Consider the following 22,009-nt stretch of genomic DNA (forward strand, 5'->3'; position numbering starts at 1 on the left):
AGCATTCCAGGATTCCACGATTCTATGATTTTGTGTAGCTGCCTTTGAGGAATTCATTAAAGGTTAGCAGAAACACAACCATAAGCATTTTCCACACCCTGGCAATTCATCCCAATAACAATCATGCAGTTATGATCAGTCATCAGCACAAAGCACTGTGAGGCAATGAATCAGCTCCACCAGGAAAGGGAAGGAGCAAGAGCAAAAGCAAACGTTGGCCTCCCCAGGAAATGTTATATTTCAATATACTGTAAAGAAAGGTCTTTGCATTTAAAATATTCCACGAGCGTAAACACACGGAAAACATTAATGAAGATTAATGGTTCTGTAAATCAAATTACACATGTATTCTTTGATTTCTACTTTGAAATCATTTTTACACATTCAAATATTGCAGATGTGAATGTAGTGGGGCTTGATTACTGCTGGGAGCAAACACTGAGGAACTTCATTAGCAGCAATATTTGATATTCATTAATCTTCAGTCTGATAGCAAGGAGGATCTCTCCCTAAAATACTGCACCTGCCTTTCCTCCTATATGGAGTGCACATGAATCAGGCAGAGCTCTGCTGGGGGCTGTTGCACAGTTTCACCACTGTCCTGCTTTTTTGTCCCAGTAGAAATGACCACACAACCCAAAGCGAAGTGAGGTCCAAGAATGGGCATTGTTGGACTGGTACCTGCGCCTGGGTGTGCTTGGGGACACATCAGTGCAAGAGTCCCACTGCTCTGAACCAGCAGCTTGGCACCAGGGATTGATTTTTATCTTGATTTAAGGTGAAGCCCATCAGAACCGTAACTGTAGGACAGTTGGTCCAGGTGGATGGATGTGAGGTGCTGTCAGTCCTGTGCTGCCCCAAGGGATGGAAACCCAAGTTGTGTTGATTTTTTTTGTGTATTCATTTTTTGACATCCTGAGGGTATCAATGAACTTGACCCCAGGGGTCAGTATTGAGCCCAGGTGGGCAAGAAAGCAAATGGCACCTGGGCTGTACCAGCCATTATGTGGCCACAGGAGCAGGGCAGTGACTGTCCATCTGTGCGGGCACTGCTGTGGCCCCTCGAGTGCTGTGTCCAGTTCTGGGCTCCTCATGACAAGAAGGACATTGAGGGGCTGGAGTGTGTCCAGGGAAGGGAAGGGAGCTAGGAAGGGGCTGGAGCAGCAGGAGCAGCTGAGGGAGCTGGGGGGGCTCAGCCTGGAGAAAAGGAGGCTCAGGGGGGACCTTCTGGCTCTGCAACCCCCTGACAGGAGGGGGGAGCTGGGGGGGGGGTCGGGCTCTGCTCCCAGGGAACAAAGGACAGGAGGAGAGGAAATGGCCTCAAGCTGTGACAGGGAAGATTCAGGTTGGACATCAGGCGGAATTTCTTCATGGAAATGGTTATCAGGCACTGGAAGGTGGTGCCCAGGGAGGTGGTGGAGTCCCCATCCCTCGAGGTGTCCAAAGAACACCCTCGGTGCTCTGGGCTGGGTGACAAGGTGGGGATCGGGGCACAGGTTGGACTCCATGATCCCGGAGGTCTTTTCCAACCTCAGTGATCCTGGGATTCTGTGATCCCGCGCGGTCCCCATGGCAACGCGCGGTCCCCATGGCAACGCGGCGGCCCCCGAGGCCCGGCGTGTCCCTCGCGGCGGCCCGTAGCGCGGGGCATTGTGGGCCGGGCAAGATGGCCGCCCCCGTGGCGCGGTGCTGAGCCGAGCCGCGCTTGCCGGGCCCGGGGCGCGCGTCCCGCCGCCACCGCCGCCCCCGCCGCGCAGCTGCCGAGCCGCTCTCGGCCCGCCGGAGTGCCAGGGGCCGCCATGGGCCGGACGCGCCGCCCGCCGCAGGGAGCGCGGGGCCCGCGGGGGTAGAGGCGCGAGGGAGGCCCCGGGCCCGGTGCCGGCCCCTCGGTGCTCCCCGGGCCGCGCCGCCGCCGAGCCCGGCCGGGGCCGCTGCCCGCGCCAGGTGACGGCGCTGCGACCCCCGGGCCCGCCCTTGCCTGCGGAGAGCCGCCTCCCGCCGCCCTCGTCCCGTCGCCCCCCTCCCGGCGGAGGGACCCCCGGCCCCGCTGGGTGCCGGGCTGGACATCGCCGCGCACGTGCCGCCCGGAGCCGCCCCGCCGATGGAGTCCGAGATGCTGCAGTCGCCTCTGCTGGGGCTCGGCGAGGAGGATGAGTCCGATCTGACGGACTGGAACCTGCCCCTGGCCTTCATGAAGAAGAGGCACTGCGAGAAGATCGAAGGCTCCAAGTCTTTGGCCCAGAGCTGGAGGATGAAGGACCGGGTAATGCTCCCGGGCGCGGTGGGGTTTGGAGGAGCAGGAGTGGGGAGAGTGGTGGAAAGGGAGCAGTGAGAGCCCAGAGGGCCGCTGGGCTGCAGCAGGGGTCTGTTTTCAGATGAAACTCTGCGTGTTGATCCCATAGTTTGTGTCCCAGTCATGTGGAATTATTGGAAGCAGACATGCAGAAGGAGCAGAAGCACTGAACTGATGCTCGTGGTACTTGCGCTTTTAGAGCAGCTCCATCGTTTAAGCTCTTTCAAGGAAATTTGGGCACTTGGTGCTTTTTGGAAAAGTCAGTAAAACGAACGAGGTGTGCAGGAGCTCTGCAGGTGAATGGGGAGGCTCCAGGTGCAGTAGGTTGAGCAGTTACAGCTCTCTGGAGGTGAAGTTGCTTGGGCGCTTCGTGGGTTTGGAGCTTGCCGCCAGCATGTTATGTGGAATATAAAATGAAGGTGTGTTTGTGTGTGTGTAAACTGAGATTATGGGAATTTGGAGGCAGGAAATCGTTATGAGATGAAGCTCTTGTTGTATTACATTGGGAGCTTCCCTGTGTTTGGAGACATGCTGTGTGTTAAACTCACAAAGCCAAGAGAGACAAAGAAAGATCCCAGCTGGGTCTGGAATCCTCTGTCCTGTCTGTGTCCCAACTTCAATGTTTAAGTAAAAAGCAAACAAAACACTTAAGAAATGTCACAGATAATCATCTCCAGTCATTCAGTTCTTGGAATCCGCTTTGGGTTGCGGGATTGCCTGCCTCCCAAAGTTGTTTTGCACATAACTTTGTGTTTATAGATATTTGTGAATTTTTGTGGTGACCAAGTTTCCGTTATGTTTATGATTCTTCTTGTAATGCTGTGGAATAACTTGTTGAAATTCCATGCTGTAATTTCTTTCCAGAGGTGTTATGATCAGGCACAGGGATGCTGTCCCTGTCTCAGTGTTCCTAGAGGGGTGGTTATAGTTCTCAGAAGTTCTGGGAAGGCTCTGGCTGAACCAGAGTCATGTACTGCAAATGTGACTTGGCAGATCATTCCCGGGTTGAACTGAGTGTTTTGGGTGCGATTTAAGGGAGGCACAGACACCACGTGTGTGCTCTTTCTGCTCTAAAGGGTTTTGGCAAAGAAGAGACTTTCTCTAGTAGACTGTGGAGGTGTGATGAGCTTGCTTGTCTATTTTAGTGATCCCTCTGCCTTCCTGGGAAGCTTCCTGTTCACTTATTTCCTGATCTGCAAAGTTGTCTCTAATTTGGGAATGACTTTGGCTGGGTCAAGGTGATCAATAGGTTGTGCAGCAGCAGCACAAGTGCAGGGGGTGAGGAGCAGCTTCTCCGTGGTTGGTGTTAAACATTTCACGTGCTTGTTATGGCCAGAGAGAATGTTTCTGATGAAGAGAGCGGTGGTTAGTGATCACCACAGCCCAGCTCCTGCTTCCTGACTCCCTGGAGCTGCAGTGTCCTCCTCCCAGACTCTCCTGTGCTGTGAATGTTGTGCCTGTCACGACATCGCTGCTGCAGGAACGACTCAGCGAGGTCAGGCCCTGGGTCACTCCACGATACTGAGTCTGCTTCCTGTAAGAAAGAAAATAAAAGCAAATCCAGAATTTTCTCTTTAGTCCTGTTTTCACTGTCAGCTTGAGCCAAATAACTTTACCCTGGGGTCGGTGGTGCTGCTCAGGTGTCATTTGTATCTGGGCAGCTGGATCAGGGATCCTTTGGACAAACTTGCCGTTGTGTATCATTATTTTTTGTTTAAGAACAGGTGCATAGGAAGATAGAGAAAGCACGTAAAGACACGTGAGAGAGGAGAAGCAGCTGATTTGAGAATGCTCTACCTCATTACTTTTAAATCTTAGGAGTTATTTTTCATGTCTTTCATTCCCCTCCTTAGCTGTCATTGGCTGTCTGCTGAGCATTTGATGTGAGATAACAAAGGTAGAACCTCATCTGGGCAAGGAAGGGCTCTGAGGATGAGGGTTTGGAACGCTGCATGGGGATGTTTGTTAAATATTTCCCCCCAGCCAACTCGAGTTTGGTTAATCCTGCAAAATAATTCATGAAATGTAATCTTGTGGTCCATGAGCAGGAGGTGGAAGGCAGCTCTCTCATGCTGCTGCTTTCCCACAGCCCAGCTGGAAATGGCAGTGAGAGTGTGACAGGTTTGTCCAGGGAATGAGGCACCTGGATAAAAACCCAGGACCTGGGATTGGTGGGAGTTCGATGGGAAGCAGTTGGGAAGGGTGGTGTGAAGGCAGACACAAAGTAACGCCTGGGAACTGACTGCCGTTCATTCCCCCTTTCCGGTTCTCCCTCTCCCCGAGCTGCTTTGTTATGCTCTCTGGCATCATTGATTAATTATTCCTTGTTGTGGCTGTCCTCAGAAAGTTTCCTCTCTTCCTCTTTCCTTGTTTCCGGGCGCTGATCCCTCTGATCCGGACGCTGTGCAGCCGTGTCGGCGTCCACGGCCCCCGATGTTTGTCTGGAGCTGCTCATCCCGTCTGGAGCCCCCTCCCTCCAGTCCCAGTGTGGCTGAGGCTCTGTCCCATTCCTCTGGTGCTTTGTCTCTCGCCCCCCTTCCCCACAAGCCAGGGCTGATGGACTCCAGGTGTGCTCTTGTCTCCGGATGCTGCTGGAAGAGGATGTAGCTCTGGCTGTGAGCTGAGTGAGGAGAACAGTCTGTTGTTTTGAATGAACTTGTCACAGCTTGGGTTGGGACCCATCACCTGTCATTAAACACACCAGCCTGCCTCTAAATGAAGAAATTCTCAAAGGTCAACCAAACCAAGTCTCTGTTTGTCCAAGTTGCAGGTAAATCTGTCATGTCCCCGTGAATCATGAAAACCATGAGCAGTGGCAGATTTTTGCCTTATTCATCGAGGAGTCCTGGGGAGTGATCCGAGCTCTGCTATAGTTATAGGAAATGATTCACTAAGATTTGGGAAGGAGTGACTCTTCTTTTCACTCTGCTTTGTTGCTCTAAAAACCTCAGAGTTTTTATGAAGTTGAAGGTTCTTTGGAAGGCAGAACTCTGATAAGTGGGAGAATCGAATCAGCAGAGTAATGAGTGGTAAATCTGGAGAAAATAAGTGAGCATTCACTGGTGTCCCCCGCCCCTTCTCCACGAGGGCTGCTCTGAAAACATTTAATCCTAGCTCTCCCCTTTCCATGGACTGCATATGCCATCAAAGTGACACTGCTTTGATCTATTATTTATTTAAAGAATATTTTTAACACAAGAGGGTTGGAGTTATGCTTTGTGTATTGAATTAAATCTCAGCCTCGGTAGCAACCAAAGCATGTAACTTGATTTAAATGAAAACACTCCCAAGTACACCAGGTTTTACTGACAAGTTGCTATTAAATTCTGAATATTTAAATTAGGAATTACTGTATTTATATTGATTTCTAAGATAAGCAGAGAGCAGCAAAGCTGATTGTAATAGTTTTACTTCAACATTTTTTTCCTGCTGCCTCATAACTTGCTGAGTGAGAATTAAATCCTGTTTTTATGAGAAGAGGAATACACAATTAGGTTTCTCTGGACATGCAGATTAAAGCAGAACTGCATACAAATGTGCTTAATTCAGACAAGGAGAGTTTACCTGCCTGCACAGTAAATCCCTGGAAGTGTCCAAGGCCAGGTTGGACGGGGCTTGGAGCAACCCGGGCTAGTGGAAGGTGTCCCTGCCCATGGCAGGGGGTGAAATGGGATTAGCTTTAAGGTCCCTTCCAACCCAGACCAGTGTGGGATTCTGTGGCTCTAATGTTCCGTGTGTTGAAGGGAATTACTGAAGGATGGTGGTGGTGTGGGTTTGTGCACATCATTTCAGCTTGAGATCGTTGTTTCAATGCACAGAAGCTTCCCAGGCACTGAATGGCCATGTTTGGGCTGCTGGTTGATCCTGGAGCACTGGTGGCTCATTTTCCCCCCTCTTCTAAGACTGGTTTGGTCTTTCCTGGGAGCTGAAATCACAGAATCATGGAATCATTAAGGTTGGAAAAGACCTTAAAGCTCATCAAGTCCAACCGTCAACCAGGACCACCACCATGTTCACCACGAAACCACGTCCTCAAGTGCCACAGCCACATGTTTTTTCAATACTTCTGGGGATGGTGACTCCACCCCTACCCTGGGCAGCCTCTGCCAGTGCTTTACAACTCTTTCTGTTGTAAATTCTGAATTTCTTTTTGGTGTTATCCAGTCTAATCCTCCCCAGCACAACTTGAGGCTGTTTCCTGTCATCCTGTCCCTTGTTCCCTGAGAGCAGAGCCCGACCCCCTTCCAGTCAGATAGTTGCAGAGAGTGAGAAGGTCCCCCTGAGCCTCCTTTTCTCCAGGCTGAGCCCCCCAGCTGCTCCTGAGAGCTGGTGATGGTGTGGGTCTCTCTCCTGGGTCAGTGGCTGAAGCCTATCCTGGGTCAGTAGTTCCTGCCAGTGGTGATTGCAGCCCTGTGAGGTGTGGGAATTGTGTGGGAGCAGTGGCCCCTGCTGCCTGTCAAACCAAACCAAACCCAACCCCAGGCTCTCCTGGAACTGTCAGCCATGAGCAGTGTCAGCTCACTCCTGGGTTTGTGTCTTCCCTCCCCTAGAACAGGGATTTGTTTGAACTGAGGTGTTGGGTATTGATTGGGTGGGGGTGGGAGGCTGTACTGTGTCCACAAATGTTTTATGTCAGAGCAGAAGGGACTTTGATTAACAGCTCTGAGAGCACAACTGGGCACAGACTTTGAAAGAGAAAGATCTGACCTTTGTACACCAGCGGGAAACACCGAAATCCTCAACTCGGCCATTCGCTTTCTCATCCTGTGAATGTTCTCCCTTCAGCTGAGATCTGTGAAATGAACACCATTAGCAAATGGAATGTCAGAAACTAGCTATATCTGTGTCTCTCCATTTGAAAATGCAGTGAGAGGAATTTACCTATATATAACCTGCTGCTTTTTTTGTCTGGGCGGCCGGGGCAGTCCTGGGGGCTGGTGCTGCTGAGCAGTTGGGATTTGCAGAGGAGTCAGGCAATTATTGCTACTGAAAATCAGCATCTGCCTTGTGGTGGGTAGTTACCCTCTGCCCTCCAGCATGTGTGGGGAAATTTGAAAGGTCTATGAATAGCAGGCAGAGAAAAAAACCCCCACCTTGAAAGATATACACAGATATGTTGCAGATTGCATACTTTAGTTAAAAATGTGTCACTCTGCGAGGCTTTTCTTCTCCTCTCTCAAACGTGGCAGATGTCACTGGAATTCGGTCGTGGTGACAATGGGAAACGTCTCTGCTGCCAACCACCCCTGCTTGGCCTGGCATTGGGGGTGTTTCAGTAGCTGGAGGTTGTGTGGATGTCTCAGAAATGCTTCATTAATGCTTTTCTGGTTCTTCTGTTTCTTCTCTCTGCCTGTGTGTAGACAGAGAAGTCCGAGGGCAGCAGCTTCCTCGGAGTTTCAGTTCTGGCTCCGTGGGTTGTGTTGGTTTTCTGGGAAGTTTGGGGGGATTGGCTGTGTTTGCCTCTCTGAGGTGTTGTTTTAATTGGCTCTCTGCTGTGCTGATCTTCACCCTTGGCTGCTTCCAGAGGTGACTGTTGGTGTAGCGAGGCCACGGGCAGCTGAGGGGGTTATTGATCCTTCTGTGACTCGTAGCTTTAACTGGCCTTGCCAGTAAATTTGATAAACCCATGACGTGTGTCTTGTTCCTCTGTTCTCTAAAGAAGGTACTGTAGGTGCCTCTTTCAATGAATTATCTAATTAATTACTTAAACCCAGGTTTGTGTTAGTGACGTTCTCTAATGCAAAGCCATGATATGGGATGGGTGCAATAGATGACAGATGGGCCCGGGGGCTGAAGAATTCCTTTTTATCTTATTGTCCCAGTGGTTCTGCCAGTGACACCCTCACTAGTATTTTTATTTCTGGGTTTGTATTTATTGATTTATCCTTGCTGTGCTGTGGCAGGGTGACCTACAGCCAGAGCAGCTCTTGTTGGGCAGGGGATGGGAGTGAGGTGTAATCAGTGTAATTACTGTGGGAACAGCCATGGTTTGGGTCAGACCGCCCTTCTCCATGTCTGGGTGAGCCCTGTGTTCCTGGCTCTCCCTCTGCTTGACTTCCCTGTAGCCTGATGAAGCCTCAAGCAGGAGCAGAGGCTGCAGCATGGTTTGTTCCCTCAGGGACCTCTCCCTTTCTCTGTGGCACAGCAGCAGGATGGAATTTAAAGCCAGGGGCCAGTGTTCTGTACTGTGTGCCTCTCCAACACAACCAGCATCTCCATCTTCATGTTCCTGACGCTTCACTGGAATTCATGGGCTTGATCTTGATCATTTTCTCCTACTCACTCCTGTAAGCTTAGGAAAATTCCTCTTTTGAGAAGTTGTTTGACTGTGAAGTAGTTGGCTGTGGCTCAGGGATTCCACTGGAGTGAGACAGTGACTCCTGATCAAACCTACCGTGTGTATCCGGTGTTATTGACTCCCTAAAGATCTGAGAGTGCCGTCTAGGAATGATTTGAAAGAATAGCTTGCAAGGAAGATCTGAAGCTGAAGTCAGTCAGTGCCTGGGAAGACCGACACCTTTTCAAGGCAGTGCTAGACAGGAGTGGGAATGCGGTGGAGAGACTGGGAGAAGCCGGTACGAATGCAAAGCAGAGCTGGGCTGAGGTGAGGAGGAAACCTGTTGTCACAGATCAAATGGAGAATAACGTCTGGAAAATGCCTACTGATTCTTTTGCATGTTGTATAAAGAAAGATCATAGAAGTAAAAGATTTGCTTTCTATTATTTTTCATTATTTTTAGGAAATGATTGGCAGGGACAAGGGAACACCAGTTTGGTTTTCTCTGCGTCTGAGGGTGGTTTGAAGGCAGTGGCTGCTTTGCTGTGACAATGGATCAACCTGCTCGAGTGTGTAGTTTTTAATCTTAAGGACAGTCGGTCACACACGATCCCCTTTCATCTCCAAGGGCACCTTTGGAGCTGAGGTCACTGGCCACTGGTGGTGTCACTGCCTGTCAGACCGAGGAGATGCACAGTGTTCCCAGAGCAAGTAAATAAGAAGTGTCTGTGGATATCTGGGGTAGTGAGTGACAGTGGTAATTCAGCCATGAGCTGAAGAAGTGCTTATAAAGTAGCCAGTGAAGGCAGCAGTTCCAAGTGTGTTTTGTGAGGAGCTGTGTCACTGCTGGCGTGTGAACTGTGTGCAGGAGCTGCCTTGGCTGGGCAAAGGAACATGTTGGACATGATAAACCTCTGAAGAAAACTCAGAGTGTTAGTGCTGAACACAGAGGTTAGAGAAGGAAAACAAACCCTGGGGAGGAGTTGATCTAGGAATCTAGAGCAGGCTGGCACACCAGGAACCCACCACTTGGGCTGCAGATGGCTGAAGACAACCTGCAGAGCTGTTGAATTATTAATGTTATCTCAAAGGATTTCTTTGCATTTTACTATTTTTATCACTGTGGAAAAGCACACAGAGATTTTTTTTTCCCTAACAATTTATTTATCTTAAACTTTGCGTTAAAATAATTTCCTTGAAGCTGAAAGCTCTTCCTTTTTTAAATTTTTTTACCTTGCAAAAGGTACAGGTGAGCTGCAGAGGCAGCAGGGCTCTGTGTTCCTGGACTGGGATAAGTTGTGTCCATGTGGGATATGTTCTGAGTTACTTCAGCACCCTTTCACTGGGTTTGTGTGCAGTTCTGTGATGGAGTGGAGCAGGAAGGTCAGGGTTTTGTGTGCCTCTTCAACACTTTCAGCCTTTTCCCTGGCTGATTTGCAGACCTGCATTCCTCAGCGGTGTGTGGTGCCAGAGCCCTGGGAATGATGCCTGGGCAGATTGTCCTCACTTGTCACCTCTGGGCTGGGAGCCCAAAATGGGAAGGATTGGGGAAAACACAATTTTTTGGTGCTGCAGAGTGAATGGAACTCCAGAGGGAGAACAGTGTTTTGTGTTATTAAATGCTGCTGCTGGTGTTCAGTGTTGGAGACTTCCTTGTTGGGGAGTCTAATGGCACATCTCCAAAGGAGCCAACGTCCTGGAGTTACCTGTGGAACACCTCGCTGGGTTTGCCTGTTGGTTGAGAGGCTTGTATTAAATCTGTGTAAAAATGTCCAAAAAAAGTCTTTAGGAAGAGAATGAATTTCCTACACAAGCAGGGAATTGAGCCTCCTGGCCAAGTGAGGGTTTCCAAATGAGACTGAGAGGAAGATTTGGAATCTGGAAATCTGTCCCAGTGTTTGTGTTTAATGTTGATAACTTCACCCTCAACTCTGTAAAATAACATAGCAGTGTATATTTCTTGTTTAATGCTGACTTAATCTTGTGTTTATATTAACTCACAGAAGCAATTTGAACTGACTGGCATAAACCCAGGCAGGTTTCTAGCACTTGAGTGTTCTTCTGGGTAATGTTTAAGAGAAAGTTTTCAGCTTGCAAATTGCAGTGAAGAAATCAAATATTTATGGGTCTTAAAATGTCCAGTCTGAAATGTACCACAAAATGCAAAATTTCTCATAAATGCATTGGCTTGTTCTTGGTATTACTTGAACTAGAAGTTACTAAACTGTTCTTACTCAGGCTGTAACAAATCCAGCACTGCTGAAATTGGCTGTTTTGGTTTCAGCCTGGACTGGAATCGCTTTCAGGGATGCTCCAATAGGATCAGGCGGGCTCCCTGTGATGATACAAGTTCACATTTTCAGTCAAACTCATTCTTAGGGAGATAATGCAATGGTTTTTTCTGGCTGAAAATAGCTGCAAAAAGTGCACTGTACTCACCTGCAGATCTCTGAATGAAATAAGAGATGAATTAGAAATATTTTACAAGTTCTCCGATCTTGAGTATAAGATGTAAATTTTACTGTCAGATGCTTTAAAAAGCATCTTCTTTTCCGAGCAGATGCAGAACTCCCTCTGCTCCCTGACTCCCATTTCCGATGGGTCTGGGGAGGAATTCAATACCATTGCTTCTCAGCAAGAGCATTTTGACTGAGTGGATTTTGCAATTTAGCTATTGCAGGTTCTGACCCAGAGTTATTAACCCATTTTAAATTGGATGCAATACAAGCTTGGGAATTGTATACCTTTTTTTTTAACATGCAAACAACACTCCCCAGCACAAAGCCCACAGTAAGAGCTGCTGTGGTCTGATCTTGAGCCTTTGCTGAGAAAGCATTTTGGATATTGGGTTTCTTACCAGCTTGCCAAACATTCTTCTGCTTCATTTTTTAATTCTAACAAAAATCCATTGAAATGTATTCTGGGAGATATACTCTTGAAATGGGAAAAAGAAAATTTCCACTGTCTTAATGACAGATGAGAAGGTCCTCATACTTCTTGTATTAAAGAGATTTAAATATGCAGTGAAGTTTCTGGCGTGTTCCAAGAGCTTAGAAATGTCAAAAGGGTTATTGGGTTTTTTGGGCTTGGGGTTTTTTTTGTCTGCTGTGTGTGCTGGCACCCCCGTGCCCTGGGCTGATCCCCCAGCGTGGGCAGAGGGCAGGGGCGGTTCTGCCCCTCAGGTGAGACCCCCCTGCAGAGCTGCTCCAGCCCTGGGAACAGCACAGGAGGGACAGGGAGCTGCTGGAGCCAGTCCAGAGGAGGCACCAGGATGCTCAGAGGGATGGAGCAGCTCTGCTGGGAGGAAAGGCTGGGAGAGCTGGGATTGTGCAGCCTGGAGAGGAGAAGCTTTGGGGTGACCTGATTGTGGCCTTGCAGGACCTGAAGGGAGACTACAGGAAAGATGGAGAGACTATTTCCAAGGGCCTGGAGTGGCAGGACAAGGGGGAATGGCTTCAGACTGCCAGAGGGCAGGGTTAGATGGGATATGGGGAAGGAATTCTTGGCTGTGAGGGTGGGGAGGCCCTGGCACAGGTTGCCCAGAGAAGCTGTGGCTGCCCCTGGATCCCTGGAAGTGTCCAAGGCCAGGCTGGAGCAACCTGGGCCAGGGGAAGGTGTCCCTGCCCATGGCAGGGGGTGGCACTGGATGGGATTTAAGATCCCTTCCATCTCAGGCCATTCTGTGATTCACCCTCAGGGGTGGATGAGGAGGAGCAGGTCAGGGGAGAGGAGTGAGCTGTAATTCTCCTGAGGGTGTGCTTGTTGTTTGCAGAATGAGTCGTAGTGGAATGTGAGACTTTATGTCCTTTGGGAGAGGTGGCAGAGGGGAAATCACCCCATTTGTCTCTGGGATCAGTTCCTGTTCCTTTCATTAGGGGTTTGCTGTCAGTTTTCCTGGAGAGGTGCTTATTTAAAACCCCGAACTTGGGAACAGAAGATAAATATCAGCCTGTTCAGCATAAGTCACCGATCAGACATTACTAGCAAAATATTGAAAAATAAGTCAGTATTAGACTGCAAATGGGAAACAATAAATACGGGAGATGGAGAAGATTGGTTGGCAGGATACTTTCTCTTGGAGGAATGATTTATATGTTTTCATGCCTCCTAAGTTATTTTGTCTGTAGTTTCCTGTGTTTCCTTCAGGGTTTTCAGTGTGTTTGCCAGCACGTGGTGACTCCTGGCGATGTTTGTGCCCCTCCACACCCTGCAGCACTGTGGGTTTTCTGGGGCCCTGTGGGCTGGCAGATGAGGGAGTGTGCTGGAAAGGTGTCCCTGTGGGCAGGGCAGTGCCAGGAGTTGTGTAATGGTCGGGTGTTTTGGGGAGGGAGCAGTTTGGGTGGTGCTTTTGGGTGGTCCATAGCACTCTGCAGCACTGAAGGGTCTGCAGGACTGAGCTGCATCTGCTGCTGACCCTCATGTTGCAGGTACCTCTGCTTGGACTGTGCATTCTTCGGAATTCTGAGGAAGTACCCGGGATGCACCTGTCCTTAGTGCTGAACTCCATCCCATGATGAGCCACCCCATCCTTGTGTGGCTCCTTGGGAAGCCTCGTGACATCCTGGTACGGGGATCCCTGTTCAGACTCTTGTTTTCATCTCTGCTGCAAAGTGCTGCTTCCTCCTCGGTACCTCCTGGGCACGAGGAACTCCTACGGGATTGCAGGGTTTGTTAGCAAGAACACACTTTGGGATGAAGCCATTAACCACATTTCTTGCTAGATCCTTACTCTGTGTTCCCTGTCATGGCCACAGGAGTGAGGAAAAGCCACCAGATTTCTGTCCTGGTGTTGAACCTGTCCCCCTTCCATGGCATGAACAGTGTCTGGCTTCTCCAGTTTCCTTATAAATTATCCATCTGTGTGGCTCTAGGATTTCTCTTAAGTGTGAAATTTTGGATTTTTTTCCCCTCCTGTTGTGAATTGCAGTGGGGGTGTGGGTGTGCAGACAAGCACTGAGTGCCTGATGGAATTACTGGGAGCCTTTGTTTTGCTTCTCTGGTTTGGGGGTTGGGACGAGGGAGTGTGGAAGAGATCATGAAGACGTGCAATAATAGTTTTCAAGCAGTGTTTTTATCTGGCTGTGGTGCTCAGCCGTTGGTTTAATGCAGGTTTTCAGTCCCAGGTGAGGTTTGGTGGGCTTGGGTTTGGTACATTCGTGGTGCCCACGTGGCACAACCCCATGTGCTGCCTGGGCAGTGCCAGGGTGATGCTGGAGCAGCTGGAACAGGCCCAGGGAGGGAACCAAGACAGGATTTCTCCTAAGAAGGCTCTCCAGGATAACTAAGGTGTGCAGAAAACAAAGAAAAAAACGGACGTAATGTGTTTGTTTTGATGTGTGTTTGTTTGTTTGAGGATTTTAAGGTTTAGTTTGTCACTTGGGGGTTTTTCCATTGTAATATGCTTAGTTTTAATATTAGAGATCGTGCACTGCATTATAATATTGATCAGGGACCGTGAATAGCATTTCCTCATGTTTTAATAATATGTTTCAGCTGGACAATGGCTAATTTAAGATGAGTAGCAGAAGTTCACTGATATCTATTTCCATGCTCAGAAAGAGAAGAATGGGCTCTGGAAATAATAATAAAAATAGTAACATAGGGTCTAAGTACTGTTCTAATAAAAAATATGAAAAATGTAATCAGTCAGGCCTTGCTCAAAATAGTCCATGTGAAAGAGCAGGTAAGAGAGGTTGGTTGAAACCCTTCAGAAGTTCTCAGAGTGGTAAAATTTGAACCCAAGTGAAAATTGCTGTTGTTTCTGCACTAAGTAGGTGTGTTATTGCCTGTCTTTGCAGATGAAGACTGTAAGTGTTGCCTTAGTTTTGTGCCTAAATGTCGGCGTGGACCCTCCTGATGTGGTGAAAACAACTCCCTGTGCCCGCCTGGAATGCTGGATCGGTGAGTCCCCAGGGCTCCCAGGCTCCAGCTGACCCTGAGTCCTGCAAATACTGAGCCTCAGCATAGAAGGTCATCTGAAAGTTGTGAATTTCCTGAACTTAAAACTGGGGTGAACAAAAGGAAATCTGGGATCTGATTTCTCTCTCTCTGTAGGTCACTCAAGAGTCCAGCCCCAACTGCTGCCTTAGGTCATGTCCTGCTTTGTTCTGAAATGAGATACCATGGAGCAAACCAGCTGTTAATGAGCTGCTTTGCTTCCTTTTAATTGTGGTAGATTTATAAATATCTGAGGAAATCTGTGAGCAGTTCCATCCTCAGAGTGCTGGGGTCTGCAAAGCTTTGAATCCCCCTTTGCTACCTCACACAGCAGAGAAGGGAGCTTTGTAAAATGCAAGGACTTTGCTGTGTGTTGAGGTGGCTGCTCCAGGGCTGTTTTAATTGGAAACATGAATTCAGAAAACCTGGAGTTATTCCCAAGGATGTCTTGCCAGCAGTTCCAACACCTGGTCTTGCTAGTTTGATGCACCGTTGGATTAAATTCCTAGTCTTTTTGTGAAGCAATGAAAAGTTCCCTTGGTTTTTGGAAAAAAAGTCTGATTATTAAGATGAGGCAAATCTGAAGTAATATTAGAAGGAAATATGTTGTGTACAAAAGCTTTCTCAGAGAGATTTGTTTTTTTATCTAGGAATTGGGAGCGTTCAGCCTCCAGCACATACCACTGTAATCCTCAACTCTGGGGCTTAGACAGGCCTCAGGAGCAAATTAATCACTGCACAAACGGAATTTTAAAGAAAAAACTTTCAGAAGATCTTGTTTCTAACCTTGCTTTACCTGCTTTCATGAATCACAGCATCTCAGGTTTTTAACCTAAAAATGCTGATGACTTTGAAGCAGCTGAAAAGCCCTGAGCAGGCAGGAACAGATCCATCAGTGCAGGGGAGGGAACAGCTCTGATGTCCCACTGATACACCAGCAAAGGGAATGAGGAGCATTGCAGAGTCATTTAAATAAAGTCATTAGTGCCTATCATTAGCAAAGAGAATTTTGAATGCAGTTTTGTAATTAAATTTTCAGTGTGTGTATGTACACAAGTGCTCCTTCCATTTCCAGCCGACTTGAAACTTCTGAGAAAGGTAATTGCAGAAATATGGGATGTTTTCCTTACCCCAGTCTCAGGAGAAGCGAGTGGGGTGTGTGAGAATGTCTTTGCAGATGTGCAGGGAGGTGTGGAACTCCTTTTGCTCCAATTGCAGTTTACTGCTATAATTTAAATAAGATCCCAGCTTTTAGTCATGAAAGAAAAATAACTCACACAATCCTACTTTATTATATTTTCTTTCCAACAAAAGTAGAATATTTGTAAAAATTAAAAAAAAACCCCTTCATTGATTTGGTTAAATGCTTTTAAAATAATTTATATTAAATAGTGAAATATTAGTTTGTAGGTTTTTTTTTTTTTAAGCTTGTTAATAGTGTAATTATATGTTCATGGTGTTTGAATAAAGCACATGGACTGGAATTGTATTGCTATGTATGGATGGTTGTAATTATCTAGTGATAAAATTAACTTCTTAAATATTACAAATGGCACATTATCTGAGAAGCAAGAAGCAAAGGAAGTAAATGAAGCAGGACTTTCATCCATCAAGAGAAAATGTTTATCATCAAATATTTAATCAATTTGAATTTTTTGTCACTGTTTACAGTAGAAACCTTTTTTAGTGTTGAAGGAAACAGATGTAATGCCTCTCCTGTCCTTCAAAACAAAACTGTGTTTAGTAGCTTAGTGAGAGAAGTCCTCCAGCTTTGACAGTCTGTAATGAACTGCATTTGTACTGAAGTTGGGTGTTGCCCCAAGTGCATTCCATGAGGAGTGACAAGTTTGTGAGTTTGAAATCGGTCATGAGAGGAGCCTGTGTGAAACTATCAATGACCTGAGGGGTTCAGCTGGGGTCAGAAATGCTCCTCTGTGTTCTGTTCCCAGATCCTCTGTCCATGGGGCCTCAGAAGGCTCTGGAAACCATCGGGGCCAACCTGCAGAAGCAGTACGAGAACTGGCAGCCAAGGGTGAGTGTTCCTGGGCTGTTTTCCTGGTGAAACCTTAAATGCCTGAGTCTGTGCATCATGGTCTGTTGAATGCCTTTTTCTGAAGTGTTTTTAAGTATGTTTCTATCAGAAGGGCTTGTCTTGAAGCATTTATGGTAGATATTGTATTTAAGACAAGAGAATTTACTTTGGTGTTTTTCCTTGTGGTACACTGACAATAAGAATTTGTCAGAAAATTCAAATAGTGCCTGAAATCAAAAAGGAGAGTAAAACATCTTGATGCAAAGGTGAAAACAGTCCCATTTCTGTGCTCTGTAGTGGAGTCCCTGGTACTGAGGGGTGAGGGACAGGTCAGAAGGAGCAGGTTCCCTGCGTGGACCTGGTGGAGGCAATCCCAGAGCTTGGAGGTGAATTCCTGGTGAATTCCTGGTTCCTGCAGGAAATCACAGCCCCTGAAACATTGCAAAGCCAAACACGTCCTGGTTTATTGCACTCCACAGGGCTCTTGAGTTTTCTGCAGTAATAAAGAGAAGTTGATGTGCCATGTGCAATAAAACAATAGGAACATTATTGAATTTACTAGAGCTTTCATATAAATACTAATGCATCTAGTTTGGTCTGATTCTCAGTGGTTTGGAGTGGTTTGGAATGGAGGGAAGGAAGACAGTTTGGGGAAAATGGGACAGTCTGAAAAAAAGACCAAATGATTAAAATCTTCTGAAATAGCCAATATTCCCAGGCTGTCAGGTCCTTCCAGCACGAGCTGCCTGTCAGGAATACCTTGTTGGGAATGTACAAATGGTGCTGATTCCTGGTGATGGATCGTGGCAGGGATGGACACTGTGACCAGTCCTTGGCTGCTTCTGTTTGCAGGATGTTGTTCAAACATCCCCCTTTGTGTTCAATACAAACAGCTTAGCTGAAAAAATCTGTAAAATGGGTAAAGCTTGAAAATTCCTTGTTTCTGGAAGCTCCCAGGCTGCACAGCTGATGGATATTTCCTTCCAGGTCTTATTGAGCCCCTTTCTAAATAATTTATCAGCTTGCTGTTGCTTGAAGTATTTGTTCTGATTAAATTTAAGACTTTGCTTTATTGTTGTGTAGCTAAATAAATTTGTGTGCTGTGGGAGTAGAAACCACTTCAGCTGTTGTTTCATCTGCAAAATCCCGCAGTTAAGCAATATTCAGACATATCATGCAATTCTCAAATAAAGATTGTGCTGGGGAGGGAGCAGGAGATGACAGAGCTGGGGCTTGATCTGTCTTGATAAAGAATCCTCTGAACAAGTCAGAGTTCTTGCAGCTCAGTGCAGTGACAATTGAGGTGCTGGTGAAAAAGTGAAAAGAAACCAAGACAGCTCTTCCCTAACCCTCCCTTGGGTCATGGGGTTTGAGTGTCACTGGGCAGGGAAGGGGTTAAACCTGAGGGTAATCTAGAAGGAGATTCAATTACAGGGATCAAGGGGGCTGCTGAAGCAGCTGAGAATGAAAGGAGAAAAGGGAGTGAAAGGCACTGTAGTGCCTGACTGAAGGGACCTTTGCTGGGACTGCTCCCCTGGTGGGCTGGGGAACGGCTGGAGGAGCCCAGTGGAACTGGGGCTCGGTGGTGGCAGGGCCTGGAGCAGAGGGTTTGGCAGGGAGCATCCAGAGAACACGTGGGAAAGGGGAGCCTTTGGCTGAGGCAGCACTTTGTACCACTTTAACTGCCCAGAATAAAATACTTGGAATTTCTTTCGGAGGTTCCTCGCATGCTCTGCATTTAAAATATTTAGATAAGGAATTGATCATATTGAAATGGAATTTCTCTGCTTCTGACCTTCATTTATTACCCCCTGCAGACCCTGCCTGCATTAGGTGCAACCCTGGAGTAAGTGCCCAGCCAGAGCACGGCTTGGCTTGGGCTGCCAGTGAGTGGCAAATAATTTCCCTGTCGTTGAGGTGTGAATTCAGTTTTCTTGGCTTCACTGCATGTTGTGCCATGCCAAAGGCAGGAACTTGCCTTAGTTTAAGAGTCAACAGACTTTGAAAATAGGACTAATGGACTGCGAACTCCAAGTGCTGCTGCAGAGAGATGGTTTATGGAGATGCAGGAGCTCGTGGGGATTTTTATGAGCAGGAGTTACTGCTCTGTAAGTCCCAGTTTACCTCCATTTATCAGTAGAACCTGGGACCTGGCTCTGTGCTGTGGCACTGCAGAGCTGGGCTGGTGGGAAGGCTGAAGGTGTTCTGCAGTGCTCTGCTGCTCCTGTGCTCGGGGACTGGATGGAGAAAGTGTGTTTTCTGCATCCTCCTGGCTGGAATTGTCAGAGCTGAGCCCCAGCACTTTGTATCAAAGCATCAGCTACCCTGTGAGCACTGATGCTTGCACAGAACCTGTGGGATGGGCTGGCTTCTTAGAAGGGTGCCAGGCTTTGTTCCCCCTCTGTCTCCTTCCTTGGCTCCCAGCCTTGCCCAGACAGTGAAGTTCCCCGAGTTTCCCTCCCTGTGTCTGAGCCCTGAGAAGGGGCTGTGCAGCTGAAGGCAGAGCTGTGGGTTGGATGATGCAAGTTTACATAATAAAGGACCTGGTATGAAGTAGTCTGGAGCATATGCTTATTAAATTTGCATGAAATTATAGATTTGCTTTCTCTTTGTTGGCAGTGGCTTTTGACCAGTTTCTCTCTTTAACTCTAAACTGACCAGAACGTTCACAGGACTTTTTCTGCCTTTTGCTCAATCATTTGGACACCTCTGTCGTGATTTTACTGGTCCCCATGAATCCCAGTGTCACTCCTGCACCAGGTGCTTTTTGCAGCCCTGTTCCTTATTCTCTGATGAACTTTCCCAGCCCTGCCAGGAAGGCCAAAATGTGCAGTACATAACCCTTCCTGGGCAGAGGTGAGGTAAGGAGGATGTCAGACACACACTCCTCCAGTGCTCCAAGTTGTTCTGAGATCCTACAGAACTGCTGTAGTGGGATCTTGCAGCTGTACAGAGACCTTTATTTCAAGTTGAAGGTCAGTTCTTCTGTGGAACTTGGGACTTTTTACATCCTCTGATAAGTAGCTTAATGGGGTGTGAGAGGTTTGTGCCTCTGTAAGATTTCCCAGAGCAAGTCTGTAATTTGGCATCACCACTCCCTTCCTGCCCCTCCAGGTCAGGAGTTCCAGGGCTCCTGCACACCCTGTGCAACAACCAGCAAGGCCAAAGAGCTCAAAACATCACAGCCCCAAGAATTTCCTCCCCTTACACCCACGTGCCTAAATAAAACAAAGTCAGTTACAGTATTGATCTTTTAATTCAGGTGCTACATTGTTGTCTCCCTTTTCCTTCTCTCAGTTTCCTTCTTTTGCACTAAGAGAGTGGTTTTGAGTGTTTTACTTCTCTAATGGAATTAGCTGATTTCATTATAGCTCCACCTGAAGGGGATCCCTGGGGTGAAGAACTGTGAGCTGTGAAGGGGGATGAAAATCCTGGATGGGGGAAGGACTGGGGAAATCTAGAAGACAAGATTAAATAAACTTTTAGAAAGCCTTTGGGAAGGGTGGATTGAAAGTAGTGGTGTTTGGGAATGCCTGCTCCTGGAGCATCCCTGCTCACTGAGGGTGGGGGGACACTCCCACAGCAATCTGGCTTCTGTTCCTGTGCAGTTCTCTTTGTGATGCTGCATTCCTCACCTCCATGGCAGTTGTTAAGAGACAGGCAATAACATGTCTGCACTCATTGATCTGGCAGATCTGGGCACGTTTTGGGTCTTTCCAGCCCTTTTAGTGGATGTGGTTGTGCCCATTTTCCCCTTGGTTCAGAGAGGTGACATCATCCAGGAGCAGGACTGCAGCAGGGCCTGAGGGAACTGATCCCAAACAGGCTTGGCTGCTGCTCCTCTGTGGGCACGGGCAGAATGTTGGTTAGTTAGTTAGTTAACTAGTTAGTTAGTTAGTTGAGCTATGGCTGTATATGATCCTTTCCCCAAGTGCTTGGTGCCAGGCTGGGACTCCCAGCACTGTGTCCCCTTGTGTTAACTGTACGCAGGTTTTTAATGCAGATTTTGAATGAAGGGCTTCCCTGTGTTTCTCTGATCCCCTCTCACCCGTTGTGTGGTGCCTCTTGCCTCCACCAGTGAGTGATGCTCTCTGAGGACACACCTCCTCCAGTATGGGTAGATTATCTCTTTTGTGACAAGCCTTCAAGGAAACAGTGATTTTCTGATCAAACAGACTGCGTCTCCCTCTCTTCTAGTCTGCTTCCCAACAGTTTTCTCTTAATTTCAAAGGAAGTACAGCCAAGATACTTGAAATGGATCATTGAAAGCCTCTACCTTTTAGTGCCAGTTGTCTGTTGTTGATGCTGTTGTTCCCCTCATTAGAGATCTCTGGGCTTTGATAAGGTTTCTGAGGTTTCGTTCCTTCATTGCTTCTTTCTGCCTAATTAATTGGGAAGTTGCTGCTGCACATCAAAGGGGGAGCATTTCCTGAAGAGTAACTACTTAAGCATGAAAACTAATTGAACACATGACCTAATTATTGGTCTCTCAGTGAGTCATACTTTTCCTTTATTTCTGTAGGGTTTTTCTTTTAAAACAACAGCAAATACTAATTGCTCCTGCAGAAGAAATGCTGTAGAATTCCAAAGGGGAACATGGGAAAACTGGTACTTGGTCTCCCTACTCTGCAGATGTAGGAACATGTAAGGAAAAAAGAATAAGAAGGAAAGAAACAACAAAAAGACAGTGTGACCTTGTTTAACAAAACCAGGTTTTCCTTAGAGGACTATGTTTGTTGGTTTTTATTTCCCAACAGCCTCTTGAATTTGGCAGCTATTTCAGGCTCTGCAAAATTCTGCTGTATCAATCCTTTGCTGTCTTGTTAAAGATCAACTGTCTTCAGCATAAACCAGCACTTTTATTTTTTCAGAACAAAAAAAAAAGTCTCTCGTAGGAGAGGAGTCAACAAGTCTAATTGCCAAGCCCAGTTATTCCCATTCTCCTTCTGTCTGCAAACCTGGTGCTGTTCAGAGTGTCACTGTCAGCCAGGGGCTGTTTCACAAAATACCCCTCTGGAAGCACTGGCCATTTGGCCAGAAATGCACAGATTTTAAGTATGGGAAAGGATTAAACCTGGATTTTTTTGTCTTGTGAATACAGAGAAAATGAGGACAAATGAAGCAGTAGTTGCAGATTTCCTTCTGGTGGTCTCTGAGTGAGCTGCATCCCAACCCTCCCTCATCCAGCCTGGCCTGGCTGGAGAGAGCACGAGACCAGGGTCTGGCTTCAAACCATCCCCAAAGACACCCTGCACTGAAGCTGCTCTTTTTGTGCTGACACATCTGATCTGGGCCACCTATTTCCTCCTCCTGCTTCCAGGCCCTGACTCCAGGAGCCAGTCATGGCATCATCCTAAACCTGCAGGGACTCCTGCAGTTGTCCTGGAGGCACTGTCCTCACCTGGGAGCAACTGTGTATGGGAAAGCTCCTACAGCAGTGGGAACTGGAGGATGTGGGAATCAGCTGTAC

At 47.5% G+C, this 22,009-nt stretch overlaps 1 protein-coding gene across 2 annotated transcripts in view; it reads left to right on the plus strand.

Annotated features, from left to right (window-relative positions):
• Positions 1–2,082: 2,082 nt before the first annotated feature.
• RPTOR (regulatory associated protein of MTOR complex 1) overlaps positions 2,083–22,009 on the plus strand; it is a 105,312-nt gene continuing 85,385 nt past the window's right edge. Inside the window, exons 1-3 of one of the 2 annotated variants that reach the window (XM_017811954.1) lie at positions 2,083–2,263; positions 14,369–14,471; positions 16,457–16,539. In XM_017811954.1, coding sequence (XP_017667443.1) covers positions 2,102–2,263; positions 14,369–14,471; positions 16,457–16,539 — 348 coding nt within the window. In that variant the 5' untranslated portion in view covers positions 2,083–2,101. The remainder of the gene's footprint in view (positions 2,264–14,368; positions 14,472–16,456; positions 16,540–22,009) is intronic. The other variant, XM_017811955.1, reaches the window with a different exon arrangement.

This window comes from Lepidothrix coronata, unplaced genomic scaffold, assembly GCF_001604755.1.
Source record: "Lepidothrix coronata isolate B3197 unplaced genomic scaffold, Lepidothrix_coronata-1.0 Scaffold34, whole genome shotgun sequence".
Classification (NCBI taxonomy): Eukaryota; Metazoa; Chordata; class Aves; order Passeriformes; family Pipridae; genus Lepidothrix; species Lepidothrix coronata.